This window comes from Lissotriton helveticus, chromosome 3_1 (assembly GCF_964261635.1).
Source record: "Lissotriton helveticus chromosome 3_1, aLisHel1.1, whole genome shotgun sequence".
Taxonomy (NCBI): domain Eukaryota; kingdom Metazoa; phylum Chordata; class Amphibia; order Caudata; family Salamandridae; genus Lissotriton; species Lissotriton helveticus.
In genome coordinates this window covers 2,020,414,941-2,020,441,241 of record NC_136061.1, presented here as the reverse complement: position 1 = coordinate 2,020,441,241, position 26,301 = coordinate 2,020,414,941, and the positions used below count along the sequence as shown (strand labels likewise).

The window sequence follows — 26,301 nt, the reverse complement described above, 5'->3', positions numbered from 1 at the left end:
AATCATTCCCCATCATCGAAGTGGTAATCCCTTGATAACTTTTGAAATAGCAGTAAATTGTTCTGACAGCTGTAAAGACCATAGTTAGTGCCCACTTGATTAGGACATCCACCTCATATTAAAAGGCTCTAACTTCCACCCGTGAGGCCAGAGTGCTCTATGACTCACCCTTCCCAGAGGAGTATCCACTTCAGATTTCTACTACATTTAGTTTGGAAGGCAATTCCAGAGCATAGCTCTCCTTCATGCATAGATTTGTTACCTTTTTGGCCTTTTACCTTTGGCTTTAGGTATCATCTTGCGCGTATTGCCTCTGAGAAATGGCAACTATAGTGAAATCCTAAAGGAGCCGGACCACAAGGCCAAAGATATGAAGCTGCTCTACTTCCTTGCCACTTGACTAACTTTGAGTGAAATTCTGCAGTTTCTTTTAGATACATTTACGAAACTACTACAGGATTGGAACCGACTGTCTATTTCTGTATATTAGGCACTCAAGGGTTTTGTTGCATTCTTAGATGGTTCCTTTAAATCATATAGGAAACAGTTTCCTTTACTGGCACTGGGAAGTTAAACCTTTTGGTTGCTCTATCAACCAAATAATGAAATCCACCAATATCACCAAGCAGTGAATCTACTGTTGGAGTTGGTGGGTTTTACAATTGGTAAAATGTAATCATCCGATTCTTCTCCCCTCGGCCGTTCAGTTGGACAACTTTCACTCTCCAGCATCTGGGCATTGGTCAGCAGAAGTAGCTACCTGGATACGTTGTAAAGGCATATCCAGGAACTGCTGCACCGGTTGTGGATCTTGAAGCGCATGCTGATCCATCTCCTGAGATGTTTGAAGTGCAGGCACTGGAGTAGAAGTTAAAGGTTGTTGAGGCAGGCAGGTGAAGGTAGCTTTTACAGACTAATTGGGAAACTTGTTTAATAGTCTGCCATCATGTGTCTTACGTCTTCTACGTAATCGCAGCTTAGGTCTTTGCTCAGAGGCTGCGTATGCAGATTCATATGAATCATAGTCGCTATCATAATATTCTCAGTCTTCCCATTGTTAGAGAGTAAACTGTGAGTGGTATGACTCTGGCTGCTATTATTGTCGATTATACATGTATTTCTCTTCTGTATCTTGGCATTGTTGTGAACTTATCCTAGACTTTAGGCTTTTCCATAGTAATCACCTGGGTCTGAATCTTCCTCAAGTTCCATGTCCATGAGCTTCGCCGGAGAGTGAGGTAGTATTTTGCTTGGAGACATATGTCCCAGGTTTTATGTAGTAGGCTGTATTGCAGACCATGTCTGCTCATTAACAGTATATTCAATCATGGGAATCTATGAAAGATACTAACACTGGAGAACCACAGTTACAGGTAAGTAACTTGTTTGTTCCTCTAGCTGAAGTAGGCACCAAGTCATTGATTACTCGTATGGTGCCAAGTTCACAGTAAAAGCAGAAAGCAACTGTTCACCTAGGTGAAGAATGCAACCAACATTGGTTCTCTTCCAGGGGATACTCATTAATAGTCATAAGCACTGAATTATCTCCGCCCATGAGCGGGAACCCGGAACACATAACAATATACATATATATGTGTAAAATATATAAAAAAGTACATAGTACTAACTAATTATACACATATACATGTATAATAACCATAATATGCAGCCTAACATATATACATAGGCTAATAAAGCCACAATTACACACGTTCTGAAGCATGAAAATATGCTGTATATAAATGCAATAAACAGGCATGAGCCCAAAATGCATTTCATAACCATGAAAAACTTTTATTTTCATCAAAGAACCTGTTGTAAACAGCTATTAGCCTAAAAAGGCTGCATATGAAAATTTGTCTGTGTACAGAAAATCAGACTGGCACCCTGCCTTTAAGGCCCCAGAGAATCTGCACACTTTGCCTTTAAGGCCTCTAGGAGAACTCTGTTCCCATCATGCACCACAGGTGACAGTTAGGTCAGTTCTTTTTTCCGGCTTGTTCTGTGAGGAACCTGGAACTTGAGCTCTGCTCATTTGTAATATTTTCTGTCAAAAGTTGGGTTTTTTCTTGACATTTTTTGACAAATAGTACTTTGGTGGTGTTTATTACCTTTTTTCTGACTAAACTGTTGTGAATTTTTAGTCAGTATGCCACCTTTATTTTATAAATGTCCTTCCTGTCGGAAGAAAATGGCAAAAACTGATCCACACTCTGTTTGTGTGGTGTGTCTTCCTGATACTCATAAGGTGGAAGATTGTTATCATTGCCTCAACCTTTCTAGTCGGACTTTAAAAGAAAGAGAGAAAATGAGGCTTCTGGGCCTTCTGGAGAGAGAGAATCGTGGTGAGAAGAGTTCTAAGGTTTTCTTATCGACTTCTAAGCCACCTTCTCAGCCTAAACGTCGAAGATCAGCGTCTCCAGAAGGTAAAACGAAGAAAAAACGACTTTAGGAAGGTTTTCCTGAGAAAAAGAGATGTTCGACGTCGAGATCCAGATCGCCGTCAGCATTGTCGGCGTCGAAGAGGGCTCCGTCGACGTCGAAGAGGCCGCCGTCGACGTCGAGGACTTCGCCGGTGAGGCAGTATACAGCATCTCGACCTTCGCCGTCGAGATCTTTATCGACGTCGAGACATCTGGTGTCGATTGCAGTAAGGACGACGTCGGGGGTTCAACGCTCGACGTCGAAGGAGAAGATGCGTTCGACGTCGAAGGATCATGGGTCGACGTCGAAGGATCATGGGTCGACGTCGAAGAGTAAAGGATCGACGTCGAAGATTCATACATCGTCGTCGAGGAAGAGATCGACGTCGAGAGGAAGATCGGCGTCGAAGGATTCGACGTCGAAGTCTAAGAAGAGGAGGTCAAAGTCTCCATCGCGACGTAGATCGGCGTCGAAGCATGCTTCGGGCTCGAAGCATGGAATGTCTAGGTCTCCCCCACCTGTGCACAGGTCGGCGTTGAGACTGGCACGATCAGCCTCTCGGACCTCACTTAGGTCTTTGTCGAGGTCAGACATAAGTCCTGAGCCTAGAGTGGTTTCTTCACCGCAGGATCAACAAAAAGATGCGGTGGGACAAGAGACAGTGCATCAGGATTCTTCTATGGTGGCTCAGTCGGGCTCTACCTCAGGCCAGGCAGATGATAGGCAATTGGTGCCTAGTCAGCGGACTCCATCTGGCTCAGTGGTATCTGAGCGGAGTGTTGTCTCCGGAGCTTCCAAGTCTTCAGCAGACCTGAATATTGTGCAGGTGTCACCAGAAAGTTTCATCTGAGCGTGTGGGTCGGCCTATCAACTTGTCACCGAGATGGCTGGAAAGTCTTCGGCATTGGAAGATGCGTCCATTATTGGGTGACAGAGCTCCGGTTCCTCGGACGGAGCTGCAAAGAAGATCACGTTCGAGATCTCGATCAAGGGAGCGAAGGAGGCAGCGGTCTGCAACTCCTCAAGAGAAGCGTAGGACCCCTGCTCCGTCTCCTAAGGCTGTAGAAGGACGAAAATCTCGTTCAAGGGAGCGAAGGAGGCAGCGATCTGCAACTCCTCAAGAGAGGCGTAGAACTCTTTCTCCGTCTTCTAAGTCATCTTTGTCTTCTACAAGATCTTCATATAGAGACTATTCTCCCACAATATCATCTACTCCTCCGTCCAGAGTGTCTCCAGTGGATGATTTGGGCACATTTAATGATGTGTTATGTCGTGGGGCGAATAAGTTCAAGATCAAGATGGCAGTTCCTCAAATAGCAACGTCAGTCATCTTTGAAACCCTACATCACAAGACGACTGGTAGGCCTCTTCTGCCGTTAGTGCCTGGATTGATAGAACCAGCGATGAAAACTTTCTTAACTCCGGCCACAGTGGGTTCAGGTCCTTCTAGGATTGCAAAGAAGTACAAGGCTCCAGAGGAAGATCCTTTGTTTTTGCGTTCTGACCCACCTCCAGACTCTCTTATTGTGGCGGCAGTCAGAAAAGCACATTCTGCAGCATCTACCTCTTCTGCTCCACCTGAAAAGGATAGTAAGAGTATGGATTCCTTGGGGAGACGAATGTGCAACACCTCAGGTTCGGTCATGAGAGTGGCCAGTGCGTCAGCCTTATTGGGCCGCTATGATCGTCTGCTGTGGGACTCAGTTTCTCGTTTTGCAGAAAAACTACCTAAGGAAGATCAGAAAGACTTCCTGGAAATAGTGGAAGAAGGAGGATTGGTGGCTTTATCAAAGCATTAGTGCGGCTGCTGATGCGGCGGATCTGTCAGCTCATGGTTATGCACATGGTGTTTGTGCTAGACGTACGGCTTGGCTTCGCCTTACGGGTCTAAAACCTGAGGCTCAGAGAAAGATAGTAAATCTACCTTTTAATGGTTCGACTCTGTTTGGATCTCACGCCGATGACGAGATGTCTAAAATGAAAGTGGAGTTAGACACTCTTAAGGCCGTTGGTCTTGAAAAGAAGAAGGAGTTTAAGCGTAGAGGTAATTTTCGTCCCTATGACAAAAGATCTTTTCAGCAGAGGGGCCAACAGACGAATTGGTCCTCGCAAAATCAAGGCCAGAGTCAACAGAGATCACAATTCCAGCAGAGGCGACCTGGACGAGGCAGAGGCAGCGGAAATAGGCAGCAATCATCATCAGCTACCAAGCAGCCTCAAAAGCAATGAATGGAAGCTTCCTCCACAACCGTGTGCCACTCCGGTTGGAGGAAGTATTGTGTGTTATCTGGAAGAGTGGAAACAGATCACAAAGGACAAATGGGTACTCAATGTCATTCAGAGCGGGTACCTTTTGAAATTCAAGAAGCCACCTCCTTTCATGCGTCCTCTGAAAATGGTACAGTGGAACTTAATGCGCTTACAACAGGAAGCGGATGTCCTTCTGATGAAGAATGCCATAGAACCAGTGCCTTTTCAACAGAGAGGTCAGGGCCTGTATTCTCGGTTTTTTCTTGTAAAGAAAAAAGGTCCAGTTACGGAGTTCAGGCCCATTCTGGACTTGAGGCGTTTGAACAAATTCATTCGGAAGGAGAGGTTTCGAATGCTGGCTCTTCATCAGATTTTTCCTCAATTACACCAGGGGGATTGGATGTGTTCCATAGATCTGAAAGATGCTTACTTTCATGTCCCAGTATCCAGAAAACATCGCAAGTTTCTCAGATTTCAAGTAGGGGCTCGTCATTATCAGTACGCAGTGCTCCCCTTTGGTCTGAGATCAGCTCCAAGGACTTTTTCAAAATGTATGGCGGTAGTGGCTGCTTGTCTTCGAAAACAACGGATTTTCATTTATCCGTACTTAGACGACTGGCTTCTGAAGAGTTCATCCCCATCTCTACTGGAAGAACATCTATCGATATGCCTCCAACTCATGTACAAGTTGGGGCTCCAAGTCAATTACAAAAAGTCCATAATGAATCCCACCCAGAAGATCCACTACCTGGGTGCTCAATTGGACACGGCAAAAGAAAACGTGTGTCCTTCGGAGGAGAGGTGGTCATCCATCAAGACAAAGTGTGTTTTTCTCCTTCAGTCTGCACGTCCGACAGTTCGGCAAGTTTCCTCTCTTCTGGGATCCATGGCATCGTGCATCTTCATAGTGCCAAACGCACGTTTGCAGATGCGTCCTCTACAGCAGTGTCTAGAAGATCAGTGGAAGCAGAGGACGGGATGCTGGGAGGATCGGATTCTTCTCCAACAGTCTGCAAAAGATTCCATTCGATGGTGGATGAAAAAGTCACACTTGATGAAGGGAGTTCCTTTTCATCAGGACCCACCAACGCAGACTCTGATCACAGATGCCTCTCTCCAAGGTTGGGGAGCACATATGGGCCCGCTGCAAGTACAAGGGCTATGGTCAGATTTCGAGAAAGGGTATCATATCAATCTACTCGAACTCAGAGCGGTCCATCTTGCTCTCAAGTCCCTGGCTCCATCCCTTCAGACTCGGTCCCTCTTGGTGCAAACAGACAATACAACTACAATGTATTACTTAAACAAACAAGGGGGTACCAGGTCCAGGACTCTGTCCATAGAAGCTCAGACCATCTGGCGCTGGCTACTTGCACGAGACCTGTCCATAACGGCAGTTCACTTGCCAGGGAGCCTCAACACGCAGGCGGACGACCTCAGCAGAGACTTCGTCGAAGCGCACGACTGGGTGCTCAACGAAGAAGTCGCACACGGCATTTTCCAGGCTTGGGGAACACCAGACATCGATCTGTTCGCAGACGCGGCAAACGCAAAATGCCCCGTCTTCGCGTCCAGGTTCTCCCAGAAAGGGTCTCAAGGGAATGCCCTTTTGATAGACTGGTGTCAAAATTTGCTGTACGCCTTCCCACCGACACCGTTGATACCAGCAGTGATCAACAGGATGTACAAGACCAAATCCAGAATGATATTGATTTGCCCAGAGTGGCCACGCCAATGGTGGTTCCCAGATCTCCTCCAGTTGTCAATCAGCCCACACAGGAGATTACCTTGTCGCCCGGATCTTCTGTCCAAACAGGAGGGGCGAGTATTCCATCCCAATCTGCCCTCCCTGCGCCTGGCAGCATGGCTCCTGAAGTCATCCAGTACGGGCATTTACAGTTAAATCCGGAGTGTATGAACATTCTTAAAGAGGCAAAGCGGCCTTCTACAAGACAATCCTACGGATTTAAGTGGGAACGCTTTTTTCTTTGGTGTCAGAGCAAGGGTCTTGATCCTATTCGAGGCCAAGAACAGGTGATCTTGCCTTATCTTCTGTATCTTGCTGAGTCTGGTTTGCAGTTTAATTCTATCAGAGTTCATCTTGCTGCAATAACTGCTTATAGAAAATCGCCAACACAGATATCGTTTTTTCGGATGCCTGTAGTGAAGGATTTTCTAGAGGGATTAAGAAAGGTGTTTCCTCCAGTCAGATCTCCTTCTCCACCTTGGGAGCTTAATGTGGTGTTGACTAAGTTGATGGGCCCACCCTTTGAGCCCATACATAAAGCGTCATTGCAACACTTATCTTGGAAAGTAGCATTCCTGGTGGCTATCACGTCTGCTCGTAGAGTGAGCGAAATTCAGGCTCTGTGTTGCAAGGAACCGTACACAGTTTTTCATGCAAACAGAGTGGTGCTCAGGACTCATCCTTCTTTTCTACCTAAGGTGGTGTCGGATTTTCATATTAACCAATCCATAACATTACCTACTTTCTTTCCAAACCCTTCAAGTCCGGCTGAGCGGGCTTTGCATTCTTTAGATCTAAAAAGGGTTTTGAAGTTTTACTTAGATAAAACCAAGACTATGAGACACACAGACCGTTTGTTTGTGAACTATGGTCCTACGAATACTGGTTTGGCAGCATCCAAGAGATCCATTTCTAGATGGATAGTGTCATGTATCTTACTGGCTTATCAGCTAGCCCACAAGTCTTTATCAGGAAGACCTAGGGCTCATTCTACGAGAGGGAAAGCTGCTACCACAGCTCTCCTTAGGAATGTGGCTATGTCAGAGATATGTAAAGCAGCTACTTGGCGTTCAGTGCATACGTTTACACGCCATTATTGCTTGGATTCTGATGTGCAAACAGATGCTCAAGTGGGACAGGCATCACTGAGAAATTTGTTTGCTAATTCTAGTTAAACACTGTGTTTTTAAAAGTGTAGCTATGCATTTATCTGTTCGCCCGCTTCTAGTGGGTATGAGCTTGCTACTCTATTCAGTGCTTATGACTATTAATGAGTATCCCCTGGAAGAGAAGGATTAGTTACTTACCTGTAATCCTAGTTCTCTTCCAGGGGTATACTCATTAAAGTCATAAGCACCCTCCCGCCTCCCCGGGCGAGCAGTAGCATTGAAGTTTTCAATATGTATTATAATGTTTTAAGGGCAGTTTCCTGCTAATGTTTACTGTACCGTACAAAAGAACTGACCTAACTGTCACCTGTGGTGCATGATGGGAACAGAGTTCTCCTAGAGGCCTTAAAGGCAAAGTGTGCAGATTCTCTGGGGCCTTAAAGGCAGGGTGCCAGTCTGATTTTCTGTACACAGACAAATTTTCATATGCAGCCTTTTTAGGCTAATAGCTGTTTACAACAGGTTCTTTGATGAAAATAAAAGTTTTTCATGGTTATGAAATGCATTTTGGGCTCATGCCTGTTTATTGCATTTATATACAGCATATTTTCATGCTTCAGAACGTGTGTAATTGTGGCTTTATTAGCCTATGTATATATGTTAGGCTGCATATTATGGTTATTATACATGTATATGTGTATAATTAGTTAGTACTATGTACTTTTTTATATATTTTACACATATATATGTATATTGTTATGTGTTCCGGGTTCCCGCTCATGGGCGGAGATAATTCAGTGCTTATGACTTTAATGAGTATACCCCTGGAAGAGAACTATGATTACAGGTAAGTAACTAATCCTACTACACTACCCTGTTGGGCAGCTGCTCTGTCCAAATCTAGTACCAGCCTTAGACAGTGAACATAGACGCTAATAATCTTTCCAGACTCTTGCCAATGGGCCAAAGCCATCCTGTGTCAAACTATTAACTGCGGAAATGAAAGGCGATGCTATCTATCCACGTAGTGGCCAGACAAGTGAAAGCAGTAATGGGATTAGGTGTCAGTTCTAATGCCAGGCCATCGCCTTGCTTTAATATGTTCACAATAGATCTGACCATTTCTACTCTACTTGCAGTGTTCCCACATCTGTACAGCCTAGGTGTTTGACTTCAGAATTTCATTTTTCTTGAACACAAATGTGATTGGCACTTTTCATTTTCATTGCCAGCTACCCTTGCCCAACAACTTGCATCATTTTGTAGACTGGGATCTAATAATTTTGCAATGGGGATCTATAACTGGAAATCCAGAACGTGATGTTCACTTGTCCCTATCACATGCAGTGTCCCCCAGGGTTTCATACTGTCTTTTGTCCTCTTGAGTCTTTACATGGAGCTGCTTGCTGCTCTACTCACAGATAAGAGCATTAAGATTCACCAATGTGCAGATGATTCACAATTCTTACTTGAAAGTCTCCTCTCCTTCAGATTTCCTATACATTTAACACCTATTTGGAAAGAACAGCAAACAGTTTACAGTACAAACCTGTTTTGAATACATAAACCTTGATGGCTTTGAACCCCAACTCTCACCAAATGGCAAATCACTTGGAGTCACCCCTGACCAACCCTTTCCATCAAGGAACACACTGCCAGAAAACAAAGATGGCCTGGTACCACCTCTCTCTTCTAAAGAAAGTCAAACTATTTCTTCCAGAAAGCAACTTCAGAACTGCTGTTAAAGCCTGTGTACTCTCAACTGGATGGTGCTAATCTCCGACTCCATTGCCTCCCAGACTTCACTCCCTGAGGTGTATCCTAGACACCGCAGCACATCTCATTCAGGGCATGATGAAATGTGATCAAATCACCACTTCCCTGATTGAACTCCATTAGCTCCCCATGCTAGCCTGCATCATCTTCAAAGCCAGTTGTATCATTTACAAAGCCATTACAACCAGCACCCCCACTTATCTTGCAGACAAGCTCACTATCTATAATGGTTATTGGCACACTGTGAGAAAGTGGCTCTATATATACTGGACTAGAAAGAAGTACAGTGTGTATAGAGTCCACCAACCCCAGAGGTATAAAAGAGGTTAAAGTCAGAACTGACCTTACTCTCCAAAGTGGTAGCTTGTTCGAGCAGTAAGGCAGTACCAGAAGACAGTGTAAAGCATTTGTTTTACACACTCAGTCATCAAAGGGTTTCACACACTCAAGGACTGAACTCCAGGCCAATTGTTTTTATATCAACAGATATAGATGTTTTATTTTTAGAACCAACAGTTATAAAAAATATACTTTTCTCGATATGAGTACTCTCATATAAATACTTTGCAAAGAAGCAATAAAGTTTGTGTACACAATAGTTACAGTAAAGGCAGTAAGCAACACAGTTCTGAATCACACTCTAGCATTGAGTTCAATGGGTTTTCATAGGTAAATACAGTTGATTACTTTACGGATTACTTTGGTAGTTCCAGGACTAGATCTAAGATTCAGTCCTGGGGTATAAGCTGAAACCAGATTAGCAAAAGCGTTTTAGTTACTGTGATGAATTTTCATGAATATAAAACTGTTTTAAAAGTTCACACTTAAAAACTTTTCAAGGTAAATCTGACAATGTTATTCAATGGGAGGAAATTCAGGTTGCAGGTAAAGTACGTTTGTGTTACTTTTGTAACCCAGCACTAATCTCTTAGGGCCAGCACTGGGGCTTAAATAAACACAGGTAGGTAATTGCGTTTCAGTATTTCGTACGATTTTTAAAGAATATTTGCAGTTTTCAAAAGTAGACACTTAGAAGAAATTTCATAGAAAAGCAGACAATGGGTCCCTATGGAGAAAATATAGGTTACTAGTAAACCCGCTAGGGATTACTTTTGCGGTTCAGTACTGGGCTGAAAGGTACAGTACTGGCTTCTCCCCTGATCACAGGTGAGTACTTTCGATTTCGGACTTTGGCTGATTTTATAGGAATATTTTCGATTTTCAAAACTTCAAACTTAGAATATTTTCGAGTCAAAATGAGTCAATGTTATCCAATGGCAGGTAAGTGAATTACCGGTTTCCAAGTAAGTACTTGGTTGATGAAGTCAAGGTTCTGGGTATAGACTCAGGGGTCCCCCAGGGTCAGGTAAGTACAGTTGTTTCACCCTCAGCGGCACAGGGGCGACCGGGAGCAGAGGTAGGTAGGCCCAATGATATCCAATGAGGGAAAGGGGGCCGTCGGTTGGTGGCTCCTGGCTAGCAGGCCACGCGGTTCTGGGAGCTGGGCTCCTGGTCACTTGCTCAGGGCAAGGGGGGAAGTAGGTTAGGTCAGAGGGGTCACAGCCAGCGGCACTCGGGCGGCTGGGTGCAGGGTGCTTTTGAGCCGTCGGGCGCTCAATGTTATCCAATGAGGATTTTGCAAAAGGGAAAAAAGGCTGCAGGCTCGGGACGGAGACTCTTCAGGGGCGACCAGCACTTCAAGAGGTAAGGTGGGATCTTGGAGCACAGGTATGTACCCCAAAGGGAGGCACAGGGGGCTGGAGGGCACCGGGTGCAGGGGTGTCTTTGAGTGTCAGAAAAGCTTACCCTCGCCTCGGCTGGTCGCGGTTGGGGTGGCCACTGGTTCTGAGTCTGCAGGCGTCGGCTGGTTCTTCGAGGAGGGTCTTTGGGCACTGGACTTTGGGTCCCAGTTGCCGGGGGCACGTCCTCGTGGTCTTGATTCGGGTTGGCCCGGCCCGGGCTCGGCTGGTGCAGAGTGGGCTGGTCCGGAGCTTCCTGGCTGGCACCTGGTGGGTGGTTGCAGCAGAGCCTCTGCTGTAGGGAGTCCCAATCTTCGAGAGAGTCGAGGCAGGCAGGTCCTCTGGGTGTCCCAAGGTTGCTGTCCGCGGAGGTCGCCGGGTTTAGGCAGGAGCAGGTTCCAGGATCAACAGGCCGGTAGGGCTGGGGCCAAGTCAGTTGTTGTTAGCAGCTGCGTGGCGGGTCTTCTTCTTCACCTTCTTCTTTTTGGTATCGGGATCTGAGGAAGGAAGGTTCAGGGAGCCCCTTAATACTAATTTTAGGGGCGTTACAGGTAGGGCAAGGGCAGGGACCAATGGGTCCCTGTCCTGGGGTGAGTACACCCCCTAGCCTGCTCCTCTCCTGTGGGAGGGGGGCAGGAGCCTAGCTGGGATTGGGCAGGACTCCCCATCTACAAGATGGCCGGAGCCCGGGGTCGTGCTTCACCTCGCTTCCTTCACCTGAGGGGTGGAGTTGGCATAGTTTGGCACACCCCCCTTCCTGACATTGTTTTTCCTGCCAGTCTTCCCGCCAGAATGGGGGTAGGACTGGTGGGGGGCTGGTTGTTGGGTACAGCAAATGGTCTGAAGAATCTCTCAGAGGCGGTATGCCTTTGAAGCTTCCCCCTGTCCATCCCGGGGGAGGAGTCATAGCACCTCGCCCAGGATGTGCTTTGTTGCAGACCCAGGAGAGCGGGGGGCTCTCCCCCCAGGGGTCCAGCAACATGTCTGCTGTGGCAGCCTCTGCAGCCACTCAGCCCAGACGTGGATTGTAGGTTTGGGTTTTGGAGGGCATCTCTAAGATGCCCTCCCGTGCATGTCACATTAAATCCCACACTGGCATCAGTGCGGGTTTAATGTGCTGAGAATTTTGATACCAAACTTGTCAGTCTTCAGTGTAGCCATTATGGTGCTGTGGAGTTTGAAATGACAACCTCCTAGCACCATATACTCTTAATGGCATCACTGCACTTACAGTGCCCAGGAATGGCCCTGGGTACTGTAGGGGCACAGGGCTCATGCACCTGTGCCCCCACCTGTGGCATAGGGCACCCAGCTAGAGGGGTGACTGAGGTATGCCAGGGCAGTGGGTTTTGTGGGCATGGCACACAGGGATGTGTGACATGTCGACTCTTGTTTTGGTTCTGTACTTAGGCACTCAGCCTGCAAAGGCAGTGTGTGGGTGCCAGGGTACAGGGCCCCTGGGGGTGGCACAATCAGTGCTGCAGCCCTCAGGGGTCTTCTCTGGTCACCATGCCCTGGGTACCTAGGGTGCTATTTACAAGGGGCTGACAGGTGGCCTGAGATGCCAATTGGATATTTTGTTTCTGCATAGTTTTTAGGGAAGGAACATAGGCCCTGGTTACCTGATTGGCAGGGAACCAGGGGGGCACACTCAGTCAAAGCACATCAGCAGTTCAGAAAAAAGTGGGGGCATACTCAGGCAAGAAAGATGGCACTTTCCCACACACACCCACAGCCAAAACACAATCGGACTGCAGGCTAAGAAGTATAAAAAAACAAAGAAACAAGGCAACATGCTTTTTCTATCGGTCTATCCAGGATTTGGAACAACATCCCTGTATCAATCAGTACCACCCTAATGCTGCTGCAGTTTAGGAAAGAGTTGAAGACTCCTCTTTAGAGAACAATACATCACAATGCATGAACTGTTTAAAACTCCGCTTACTCTTCTATTACTCACTGACGTTGAGCTCGCATTGACCATGTACAGCGCTCTGCTGCCTTTGGTCTAGGTTTGCACCATAAAAATACTATATACATAGATACTTACTGTGAGAAGTTGGCCTGATATGCAGTGCTCACTATTCTAGTGAACACTATGTATCAGTCCAAACAACCCTTATTGATGTTTGATTGTAAGTCAACCTGATAGACCAGCTATCCTAGTAGCATGGACACGTGCAGTCTTTGGGCTAAACTCTAGAGGGCGTGTTAAGCCAGCTGTTTTACCATCACATATACCCCTTGAACACCAAGTGAAAGGACACCACACAAGTTGTTATGAAAAATAAAGTATATTTATTTATAACAAGACTACCCTGGCTCTTTATGAGACAGGGAGCTAAGCACACAACAAAACTCTTAAAGAAATACTTAAAGTCGCACAATTTACACAAATGCCCGAGGGGCCCGAAAAACCATATACTATACAAGTGGAATGCGAAATACTAGCAGGTAAGTAACTATTCTCATAGGCTTTAGGATCAGTAGGACTGGACTACTGAACCTTTAGATTACAAGCAGGAGGCCTAGGGACGTCGTGTGCAGAGTGGGAACTCTCACGCGTAAGGCGGGAAAAAGTCTATGGAGGCTAGTAAAAGCAAAGTTAGTGTTTTCGGGCGAACCCGACTAGGTAGGTCAAAAACGAAAGTGGATCTAGACACTTAGAGAGTTGGTCTACGCTGGAGCACCGGAGTACTCGGTTTACCTAGCCCAGGGGCTGCGGCTGCATAGGGTTCAAATGTCGTCGGGTTTCTTCGTTGATGAACCAGGAGCCTGAAGAAAGAAGTTGCTGGCAGGCGACCAGTGAAGAAGTTCTTGGGGATCCAAGCCTGGATCGGGAAGAGGAAGACCTGTAAGCAGAGGGGACCAAGTTCTGAATCACTAGCCAGTGATTTAGATGGGCACCAGAGTGGCACCGGGCGAAGTCGCCTCAACCAGGTGAATTGGCGCTGCTGGGCTCTGCAGTCTCTCGGACCAGGAGGCGTTGTCGGTGACCAGGATGGAGGTGCGAGCTGTCCCACGAAGATATCTGCTGTCGACGTCGCTGGACCCAGGATTGGGGCAACAAGTCTTGGCAAATGCAAGCCCACGCGGTGGACTTAAGATGGCGTCTGGAGTGGACCAGGAGGGTCCAGGGTGCTCCTCTGTTGGAGGGGAGCAAGGGCCAGTCTGGAGCAACCAGACCAGCGGTGTTTGTCGTCCAAATTCGTCGTCAGAGGGCCACTAGCCAACGGGCAAGCGACCTGGACAACGCGGTGAGCAGCAAAGAGCAGAAGGGCCCCACGCAGATCTCGTGGATGCAGGGGAGCTGAACTTCGGTGCTGGAGCTGCTCAGGGTTGGGGCTTCTCTTACCCCAAAGCACTCGGTCGAGGGTCACTCGGGAGTCGTGCTGGTCAAGCGTCGTGCAGTCTTGGAAGATGGCCGGTCCCTCGAGGTCTCGTCACACCCACGAATCACAGCTGGGCTGATGATGCAGGTAGAGGTCAGAGGTGCCAGGGAAGCCGGTTCTCGTCGAGCTGGGCAGTCTTGATTCGGTGAGGAGACTTACAGCAGACCGCTATGCTTGGTTGGTGCCTGCTGCTGCAGGGTGACTACTCCTTAGTCACAAGGGAGAAATCTTAGGAAGAAGTCTTGAGTTCCTTTTGTGGAAAGTAGTTTTAGGATTCAAAGATGATCTGATTTGGAAGGGGGCCTGCTCCTACCTTTATCCTGCAAAAGGGGGCTGGCACGCGACTAAGTCCTGCCCTATGGGTGGGACTAGGAGGGGGGTGGTTACACCCCTCTCCTTTGGCGGGCTTTCCCCAGATCAGGGGCTGGAGTGCCCCTGGAACTGGTTCAAGCCGGCCTATGCTCAGTGAGCACCGGGGTGCCACTTGCAGTCACCTTCCTCTAAAGCCCTGCCTACCTAGGATACACAAAATCCTGTCTGGGACGGTGCTGGCACCGCCCCTGGCAGGGAACCCTTTGTCCTTGCCTCCTCTGCTGGGAGGACTCCCAGCAGCAGGAGGGCAGACTTGTGTCTCGGTGGCAGCATCCATCTTGTGGAGCTGAGGCTATGTCTGACTTTAACCGGGGTTACAGGTTACCAACATGTTGTGTCCCTCTAGAAGGGTGGAATGCTAACCCCGTCGCCAGAATTGGCGAGGGGTTAGTATTCCAATTCGTATGACACCTTACTCGACATGTTTTGATAATGTTATACCAAAGTTAGCATATGACCGCGAGGTACATAATGCACTTAAGAGTATATGGCATAGCGTTATCATGGAACAGCTATTAGGACTTGGTTCCGCAAGCTGCAAACGGGCTCAGCTCATGCCAGAGCACCATTTCACATTATTCCAAGCACTCTGCCTTCAGGATTGTTAAGGCCTGCCATAGGAGTGACTGATAGGAATATATGTGTCCATTTTAGGGTTAGATATAGGAATACTATATCTAAAGCAAAGGGTGATTACACCACCTTGCCCCAGCTGTCGTGCAGCCAGTTGTGTCAGATTTGGATGGCCAGCCAGGGGTGGCATAATATATGCTGCAGCCCCTGGTAGGCCCTGGGCACACCTATGCCCTCGGTACCTAAGGTACACTGTACAGGGACTGATAATGTGACTCAGTATCCAATTAGATATGTACCTAAGGTACATGGAATCCATTTTACAGAGAGAGCAGTAGGCCTGGGGTCCTGAATAGCAGGGCGCCAGGTCAACTAAGTCAGAAAACCAGCAAAACACCAGGCAAAAAGTTGGGGGCAACCATAGTCGGGGATCTACCTTCCTACACTTACATCCAGTGGTGTGTGGCCTGAATGATTCAGAGGATGGTATTGAAGTCTCCTACTTGATGACATTGAGCACTTGAGTTTTGATAAACTCTCTGGCTCAGCGTTTGTCCTACTGACTTCTTTTAGCCATAGATGTAGAACACCACCGAATGTATTACCCCCGTCACCTCACCAGGAAAATAGAATGCCAGAATTGTATCGCCTGCAAAGAATCGGGTATGTTGATGGATTTGTCACCTTGGTGTTCCTGTCAGCTGCATCTGTCAGCATTACATTCGAACATCCTCATGATCACCGGCCGCTTCTCTAAGTACACACAAAGTTTCCGAATTATCCAGTGTGGTGAAGGTTCTCTGTTAGACTTTCTTTTTTCCCAACTATCCTACACACTGCTAACAGTCATGTTTTTGAGAGCACGTTGAATAAAATCATGTTGAGCTGAAGAAAGTACAGAATACCCGTTATGAATCACATAATGACCTGTTGAGGTATTTCAGTGGAAAGTCGTGAGCAAGCTTGCCGTCTTAAAACATAGGTGGGGCTAGAAATTAGCCGTCATATAGGTCTGTAACTGCACAAGGAATCATTGTCTGCAACTGTGCAAGGAATCTTTGCACTTGGCTGGCCCCCCTACTGTATGCTGTTTTTGTGGCCGCCATACAACCTGTGTAGTGGGTATGACTGCTGACTCGAAATGCACCTTCGACACAGAAAAGATCTCATGCAGCTGGTAAATGCGTTCAAGCTGATTTATGAAAATCACCATGAAGAATAACAAAAGCAACACATAATGATTACCTGGGCCTGCTCTATAACTTTGACCATAATGTGAAAGAAAGGAATAGGTCTAAGAAGAGATTCAAACCAGTCTATTACAGTACAGAAGTTAAAAGGCTTTCCCATGTAAAAGCTGGACATGGAAAATGCAGGAAAGTTCCAGGTTCGTCATTATAGTCATTCGTTACCAGTGAACAAATGATCTTGCTCTGAGGAAATGAACCATAGCCCACTAATAGATCTAAAGTGGCAAAACTGCACCGTAGGCTGAGTGGGTCTTCTGCTGTGACTGTCTTTTGGGACTACAGCTCTGTTCTACCCACATCCCACGCTTGTGCTTCCATGCAAGAAATTAGGGATGTCAAAAGAAGTAACACAAGTCTGTCATAGCTGTTGCCGTACCATACATTAATGAAGGCTGTCTCTTGCATGGCTTTTGGGTTTAACATTTACTACAAAGATATTTGTCTAACGTCTTTTTTAGGTTTTAACAGTTATGTTTAGTAAGTAGGAAAAAGGAAAATAATAAATAGCAGGTTCACAATATGATATAATAACACCAGTTAGTGAATCTACTGTTGGAGTTGGTGGGTTTTTACTATTGGTAAAATGTAATCAACCGATGCTTCTCCCCTCGGCCGTTCAGTTGGACAAATTTCACTCTCTAACATCTGTGCTTTGGTCTTTTTTAAGTTTTAAAAGTTATGTGTATTAAGTAGGAAAAAGGAAAATAATAGGTTCATAATATAATAACAATGTATTGAAGACATTTGAACAATAATAAGACAGAACAGGAACATGTTTGCAATTATATGTAGAAAACAGGATGAGAAGGGGAGAGAACAAGAAAATAGAAACAGCAAAAAATAAAAGCACTTCTCATGTAATTAAATTAGCATAATTATAAACAATAGTGGAATTACAAACATAATAGACTTCTTATTAACAGTGAAACAAAAAAGCAAAAGATATTATAATTAGTATGGAAGCTCTAAGAAGAAAAATAATATATTCAAGGAGGTTTAGATACTTTATCAGTTAAGGGTTGATGTATGAAAGACATTGAAACTGAGGAATCCAGAAATTTGTCTTATGCCTAGTTGGAAAAAGTGTTGTTGGAGTCCAAGGGGAAAGATTAATTGAGGCTGCATGAGAGCTTTACACAAAACAACCACTGGTCAGCTTAATGTTGATTAGAAACTGCCTTATGAATGCTTTTGTCATTTTTACAGCTTTGTTAATACGATGGAAAAAAATATGCAAACTTTGCTTTTTGTTTATAGGACTTTTGTTTTCTATTGTCAACACGGGCAGGCGGTCTGGGGATTAACCTTGCATCTGCTGATACTGTGGTAATTTTCGACTCTGATTGGAACCCCCAAAACGATTTGCAGGCACAGGCTCGAGCACACCGAATTGGACAGAAGAAGCAGGTCAGTTGTCCACTTTGAATTGCCTTCTATGCTATTAAGTGTAAATGAGATAGCACTCTATTATGTTGTGCCTGATGGCACCGTTCGGATTTTTGTTTTTGTTTAAATCTTTTATGAGCATTATTGTTTTTAAAATCTATGGCAAAGTGATCTTGTATACTTGAGTCAAAGACTCACAAAGTGAGTGTACTTTTTCATATCAATTTTTCTCCAGCATTGGATCTTTCCTGGATTCCTATACACATGTTATTTTATTAACTGATTGATTAATTCAAATAATTTCAGTAAAAACAAACGCCTTTAAAAGAATTATATTTGTACTTAACAATACCACCCTCCTTCCCCCTACACCCTCCCCTCCCATCCATATCCTGGCATTGTGGTCGGCCATATGCCCGTAGACACTTTGCGGAGTCGCCAGTGTTATTTGAAATTCATTTTTGATTAAAAACACCTCATTAGATATTTAAAAAATACATGGACTTGATGTTTCTAGTAAAAAGGGGCACACTCCTCAGTGCCTGTCGGGGACCAGTCTGCTTGCTTCAACAGGATTTGGCGTATCAGTTATAGGAACAGAATTGCATTCATACAAGACCTTTAAGGCAACCCTGATCCAGTGCTTGAATTTCCCCAATCTTGCTAAAGTCCTGGGGGCATATGTATGAACAAGCCCTTTTGCGATTCCTTAATATCGATTTTTAGCGTATTGCTATTAAAGAATCGCAAAATGCTATGTATGTAGGAATGGCAATAATAATTGTTATTCCTTAATATTCCTTAATTGTGAGCCCCATAGGAATGAATGGGAAGACATTCTCAATTTGCGATTCACAATTAGAGAATCGCAAATTGAGGATGCAATTTCAAGGGTGTAAGTTTGTCAAAAGGATACCCTGTTGCACCCCTGAAATATGTATGTGTACACATGTGGCACACATACATTCCCCAAGGGCATGTATGTGCGCCATATGGCACTTTGAAAAATGCAAAAAAAGTGACTTTTTCAAAGAAATCGCAAATTACCACCAACTTAAAGTTGGTGGTAATTTGCGATTTCTTAAGGCCAAATTGCACTTTTTTGTGCTTCATACATTGCATTTAAGGAATTGCAATGTGCGATTCCTTAAATGCAGTCGCAAAATAGAGAACCACAAATTTTGCGATTCTCTAATTTGCAATGCCCTTTTGGGATGATGCATCCAAAAAGGCCTTTTCCCGTTCGCAAATGGGTCGATTCTGAGAATCGGCCCGTTTGCGAACGAGAAAAGGGCGTGATACATATGCCCCATAGTCTTTGATTTGGAAAAATATAAGGCTGAGGCTTCTCTGAAGGTCTTTGCTCAGTTGACAATACAGATCGGGTGAAGGAGTCGCTGACGTTCATTATTAAGTTAGGGCAACAGCATAGGAGGTGCAGCCAGGATTCCTTCGTGAAGGAGCATGGCCTACATTCTGTATTTTCCCCCTTGCCGGCCCATGCGGGATTAAAGAGTAAGAATTACGGGACCCCCTCAGAAACTATTATAGGTCATGGAAATGAGGGGAGAAGATAGACACAACAATATATATTTTTCCCTCATTGACCGTTATATTTTACTGTTCGACATTGTTCAAATTCTTCATCAATTAGTTTTTGAAGTACAACAGTGAAAACAAAAACTCATCTCACTGTTCTTTTTATTTTCACAATGCATTTCCTTTTCATTATTATCATTTTTATCAAAAAGGGTTTTTCTCCTTTTTATCGCATTATTTAATATGATTTATATTAAAAACACATACATAATCAACATTTCTAAGTCAAAAATACATTTGTTTCCAAATTAGGCAAATACAAAAAAATCTAAATGTAGAAAATTTCAAAACCAGTATATACAGCAAAACACCCCTGGATACCAAACAATATTCACAGTCATACTCCAATCACTCCATTTCATCCAGTCTCACACCAACTACACTCACACAGTATCTGTACTCAGTAGGGTTATATATGACAAGAGAGAGCCTCTGCCAACAATTAGATATCAATGCGAGGCATGAGACTCTGCACTAGGTCGACGCGCGTTTCGGTGGGTTTAGAGCTGAAAGTACCACCTTTACCACCACAATTTGAACAATGTCGAACAGTAAAATATAACGGTCAATGAGGGAAAAATATATATTACCATGCTGGATTAAAATCAGCGATACATAGTATATTAATTATCATCAAAAGGATTTTACTTCAGGCTTACAGTGTTTGGGCCTCGCTTAAGTAGGGTTGGGCTTTTCCCGACATGTACGATTTATTCAATGGCTCTAGGTTAAAACTTGAGTGAAGGGCCTTAATATCTTGATCAAAGGATGTTTCACACACTTGTCTATTTATCTCTTTTTTCCAGGTATTGAGTGGAATTTCCAGTAGGCGTAGGCTTGCTGCTCTATCTTCAGTATGTTGATCACACTGCCAAGGCCGGCATGCCTCAAAGGTGGATCTCAGTTGATATCTTAAGGAATCTGCTGGAGGTCTCAAGATCCTTAGATATAGCTTTATAACGTCCCCCTGGCACGTCAGATCCGGCCTTGTGAGACCTAGCTCCAATCTCAGCCTTGATTTCCTAGTTGACCTCCGGATAGGGACCACTGATGTGTATGGTTTGGCTTGGGCTGAATTTAAAAAGACATCCAACAACCCAGAGAAGGCCAAGTGGCCATAACTGATAGCTGGAAGCAGTTTTGCTTTTAGAACAGTCCGTATTGGTCCAGCCGAAGGACTTATCAGATGTTGGCTCAATTGTATTAGCAAATGCGTAACATTGTTGACCTTGGCGGTCAGCTGTTTCAAATGGATGTTCGCCTTGGCCCCTTCTGCCAGTCCCCAAGATAGTTGTATGAAGCCACTATGACAATTTGCAGATCACCCAGTGGCCATTGTGCTTTCTTTTAAGATGGTATCTCACAAAGATGATGACTTTGGTATTCCCCTGGTTGACTGACAGGAAGTTATTCTTGTTAAAGCGATCCACTACAATTAGGGCTCTCTGTAGACTCACTTTAGTGTGATCCATGATTGCTGTACCATCAGCATATTGTAGTACCCATAGTCTCACATTTCCCAGCCGTGGCGCTACTAGATTGGCACCTTTCAGAGCAGTCCCCAGGTTTGCAGTGTACAAATTGAAAAGGATGGGCGCCAACACACAACCCTGTTTAAGTCAGTTGTTCGTAACCATTTTGGGGGTCACTCTGTAGGCGCTTGTTTTGAACCGCACCCAGGTATCTTCATATAAGGATCTAATTGTGTTTAGGAGTTTAGATGGAATTCCCCAATTGTCTAATTTCCACCATTGCCTTCTGCAGCTAACTTTATCGAAAGCTGTGCTGTAGTCGATGAAATAGCAAAACAATGTAGGATAAATGAGCTACCGCAAGGATGTTATCCAGAGCCGACAACTGTGACCTAAAGCCTGACTGATAGAAGGGAATAATGCCTTTTTCTTGTGCCCCAGACTCCAAATCCTTCAAAAAGAGACGAGCTTAGGCCTAAGCTTCAAGATCGAGAAGGGCGATAAGCCTGTAGTTTGATGGCTTCAAACTGTCGCCTTTTTTAAAGATGGGGACCAGTATAGAGCCCCTCCAAATGTCTGGTGTCTTAGCTGTCAAGGGGATGTGGTTAAAGAGAGGGGTTAGGATTGCTGCCCAGAAGTCTGACACCATTTTAAAAACAGGTGCAGGTATCCCATTTGACCCTGGAGCTCCATTGTTCCTCATGTTCTTGAAGGTCGTGATAACCATTTTGGAATTTATCAACCCTGGCGACCTACAATGTTCCTCTTCCCAAGTGCTCTACTCAATAAGGCTGGTATCAGTAGTGACATTCACTTCTTGAACTTTATATCATTTGGCCGACTCAGCCAGAAAGTGGCTCTATATATACTGGACCAAAGTAAGGTACAGTGTGTATAGAGTCTCCAATCCCCAGAGGTATAACCGAGGTCAAAGTCAGATCTGACCTTACTCTCTATAGTGGTAGCTTGTTCGAGCAGTAAGGCAGTATCAGAGGACAGTGTAAAGCACTTGTTGTACACACTCAGTCAGCAAAAGGTTTCACACACTCAAGAACTCAACTCTTGGCCAATTGTTTTTATATCAAAATATATAGTTGTTTTATTTTAGAACCAACAGGTATCAAAACAGGTATCAAAATATACTTTTCTCAATATGAGTAACTTTAGGTAATTACTTTGCAGCAAGGCAATAGACTTTGTAAGTACAGTAGCTACAGTGGTTGCAATTGGCAACAAAATTCTAAATACAATTTAAACCCTTAAGTGCTGTGAACGTTCAGCGGACGTCGCGCGCACTACCTCGGCAGTGCTGCGCACGTCCGCTGAACGTCGCGGCCCCGCCCGCTCAATAGAAGGATCCGCACCAACGTTCGAAGCAGGAAAGGTGTTCAATCAATCAATCAGGTCATTTGTAGAGCGCACTACTCACCCGTAGGGTCTCAAGGCGCTGGGAGGGGGGGGGGGGTGCCGCTACTGCTCGAACAGCCAGGTCTTGAGCTTCTTCCTGAAGGAGAGGTGGTCTTGGGTCAGGCGCAGATTGGTGGGAAGTGAGTTCCAGGTCTTGGCGGCCAGGTAGGAGAAGGACCTTCCACCTGTTGTCGCTCTTCGGATGCGGGGGACGGCGGCGAGGGCGTGGTTGGTTGATCTGAGGAGGCGCTTGGGAGTGTAGAAGTTGATCCGGTTGTTGAGGTAGCTCGGGCCTTGGTCGTGTAGGGCTTTGTGTGCGTGGGTGAGGAGACGGAAGGTGATTCTCTTGTTGACCGGGAGCCAGTGCAGATCTCTCAGGTGTCCGGAGATGTGGCTGCGTCGGGGGATGTCGAGGATGAGTCTCGCCGAGGCGTTCTGGATCCGCTGGAGTCTCTTCTGGAGTTTGGCAGTGGTTCCGGCGTAGAGGGCGTTGCCGTAGTCCAGTCGGCTGGTGACGAGGGCTTGGGTGACCGTCTTCCTCGTCTCGGTGGAGATCCACCGGAAGATCTTACGTAGCATGCGCAGGATGTTGAAGCATGACGAGGAGACGGCGCTGACTTGTCTGGTCATGGAGAGGGAGGAGTCCAGGATGAAGCCCAGGTTGCGTGCGTGGTCCGTCGGTTTGGGCGCGGTGCCCAGGGCGGGGGGCCACCAGGAGTCGTCCCAGGCGGAGGGCGTGGATCCCAGGATGAGGACCTCCGTCTTGTCTGAGTTCAGTTTCAGGCGGCTGGTCGTCATCCATTCGGCTACGTCTCTCATCCCTTCGTGCAGGTTGGCTCTGGCGGTGGCGGGGTCGTTGGTCAGGGAGAGGATCAGCTGGGTGTCGTCAGCGTAGGAGATTATGTTGAGGTTGTGTTGGCGTGCGATGGCCGCGAGGGGGCTCATGTAGACGTTGAAGAGGGTGGGGCTCAGTGAGGATCCTTGAGGGACGCCGCAGATGACTTTGGTGGCTTCTGACTTGTACGGTGGTAGGCGGACTCTTTGTGTTCTTCCGTCGAGGAAGGAGGTGATCCATTCCAGTGCCTTCTCCTGGATTCCGATGTTGCTGAGGCGCTGTACTAGGGTGCGGTGGCAGACAGTGTCGAAAGCCGCGGAGAGGTCCAGGAGGATGAGGGCCGCTGTTTCTCCGTTGTCCATCAGAGTTCGAAGGTCGTCGGTGGCGGCGATGAGGGCGGTCTCAGTGCTGTGGTTCGCTCGGAAGCCGGACTGTGAGGGGTCGAGGGATCCATTCGTCTCGAGGAAGGCGGCCAGCTGTTTGTTGACGGTCTTCTCGATGACTTTGGCCGGGAACGGGAGGAGCGAGATGGGACGGTAGTTCTTGAGGTCGGTGGGGTCTGCTGTGGGTTTCTTGAGGAGAGCGCTGAGTTCGGCGTGCTTCCAGCTCTCAGGGAAGGTGGCGGAGTCGAAGGAGGTGTTGATGATGTCCCGTAGGTGGGGTGCGAGGACAGCGTCGGCTTTGTTGAAGACGTGGTGAGGGCAGGGGTCAGTCGGAGATCCGGAATGGATGGAGTTCATGGTGCGGATGGTGTCTTCGGTGCTGATCGGGGTCCAGGTGCGGAGGGTGGTGGTGGGTGGCGTCGTTGCGGTTGTGGCTTGCGTTGGTTGGTTGTTGAAGCTGTTGTGTATGTCCGTGATCTTGTTGTGGAAGTAGGACGCGAGGGAGTTGCAGAGTTCTTGCGACGGGGTGATGTCATTGTTTCCGGCGTTGGGGTTGGATAGCTCTTTCACGATGTTGAAGAGTTCCTTGCAGTTGTGTGCGTTGTTGTCCAGCCGGTCCTTGTATGCATTTTTCTTGGTGGCGCGGATCAGTTGGTGGTGCTTCCGGGTGGCGAGCTTGAGGGTGGTCATGTTGTCCGTCGTTGGTTCCCTTCTCCAGGCTTTCTCGAGGGCTCGACAGTTCTTCTTGGAGCTCTTGAGTTCGTCGGTGAACCATGGTGTTTTTCTGCTGCAGGATCTGCTGGGTGGGGTTCTCAGAGGGGCGAGTTCGTCCGCGCAGTCGTTGATCCATTTCGTGAGGTTGTCGGCGGCCTGGCTGGGGTTCGCTGAGTTGGCGGGAGGGTGCTGGCTCAGGGAAGCGGTGAGCTGGTCGGCTGTGATCTTGTTCCAGCTTCTTCGAGCAACCTGTTGCTGGTGGTGGTGGATCGTCGTTCTTCTGAAGGTGAAGTGGACGCAGCTGTGGTCCGTCCAGTGGAGTTCTGTGGCGTGGCTGAAGGTGACGTCTTTGCTGGATGAGAAGACGGCGTCGAGTGTGTGTCCGGCGAGGTGGGTGGGGGTGGTCACCAGTTGCTTGAGTCCGAGGTTGTCGAGGTTGTCGAGCAGGCTGATGGTGTTGCGGTCGTTGTTGTTCTCCAGGTGGAAGTTGAGGTCCCCCAGGAGGATGTAGTCGGCGGAGGGGAGAGCGTGCGGGCTGACGAAGTCGGCGATGTCCTCGCTGAATCGTGTGCGTGGTCCCGGGGGTCGGTAGATCAGGGTGCCTCTGAGGGTGGTCTTCGGGTTGGTGTGGATCTGGAAGTGCAGGTGTTCAGCGGTGGTGAGGGTGTCATCGGTGTTGGTAGTGATGCGGATGGTGTCTCTGTGGATGATGGCGATGCCTCCTCCGGTCTGGTTGTCGCGGTCCCTCCGGGTGATCTTGTAGCCCTCTGGGATGGCGATGGCGATGTCTGGGGCTGAGGAGGCGTTCATCCAGGTCTCGGTGATGAAGGCAACGTCTGGGGCTGTGGTGTCGAGCAGGTTCCAGAGTTCTACGGCGTGTCTGTGGACGGAGCGGGTGTTGAGCAGGATACACTTGAGGTGGGTGCTGCTGGAGTTCGGCTTGGCGGGTGCAGGGAAGGTCCGGATGCAGGTGAACTTGCAGGCGTGGCAGCTGAAGGGTCCGTGGGTGTGCTTCGGGGCGGCTCGGTGACATCCTGGGATGCGGCCGGTGTTGAGTGCGATGAGGTCGGCGGCGCTGTAGGTTCGTCGGGTCGGCTTCCGTCGGTGGGGGCCAGGGGTCCTGGCCCTGGGCGCGGTCCAGGCGCGGACGGGCGCAGACGGGCTTACCTTTGGCGCGCCTTCGGCGCACAATCGGCGCGCCCGCTGCGCGTGACCGCTGCGCGTTCGCACGGTCGCCATTTAAGGCCAAGTGCGCGGGTGGGCGGGGCAGCTGGGAGGCGGGAGCGGGGAGGGATACAGAAGAGAAGAAAGGGGCGGGGCCAAGCGGCGGTGGCGGGAAGGGAGGGTGGAGGGCGGCGGACAACACGAAGGAAGAACAAAACAGGCAAAAAACTGCAACAAAACAAGGGGTATGAGGGGGAAAGATACCAGGAACACGGAGAAAACTACACAAGCACAACTGTTGGACAAAACAGGCAAAATAAGGAAAGAAAAAAAGGAGATGCACGGAGTTTAAGGAGAGAAAACAGGCACAAATGATTGTCAAAACAACCCTACTGCGGGGGCAGCCGGCAGCCGGCAAAACGAGGCAGTAGCGAGGCAGAGGGCGGGCAGGGGCACACACAGCAGCTGGTGGCCGTGCGGCGCGGGGGTGTCCCACAAGTGGGTCACACTCACCTGCGTCGCACGGTCGCCATTTAAGGCCAAGTGCGCGGGTGGGCGGGGCAGCTGGGAGGCGGGAGCGGGGAGGGATACAGAAGAGAAGAAAGGGGCGGGGCCAAGCGGCGGTGGCGGGAAGGGAGGGTGGAGGGCGGCGGACAACACGAAGGAAGAACAAAACAGGCAAAAAACTGCAACAAAACAAGGGGTATGA

At 47.4% G+C, this 26,301-nt stretch overlaps 1 protein-coding gene across 2 annotated transcripts in view; it reads left to right on the top strand.

Annotated features, from left to right (window-relative positions):
* Positions 1 to 26,301, top strand: part of CHD2 (chromodomain helicase DNA binding protein 2) — a 2,197,496-nt gene that overhangs the window by 1,068,701 nt on the left and 1,102,494 nt on the right. For both annotated transcript variants that reach the window (XM_078683153.1, XM_078683151.1), the window contains one exon: positions 17,890 to 18,039. In XM_078683153.1, coding sequence (XP_078539279.1) covers positions 17,890 to 18,039 — 150 coding nt within the window. The remainder of the gene's footprint in view (positions 1 to 17,889; positions 18,040 to 26,301) is intronic.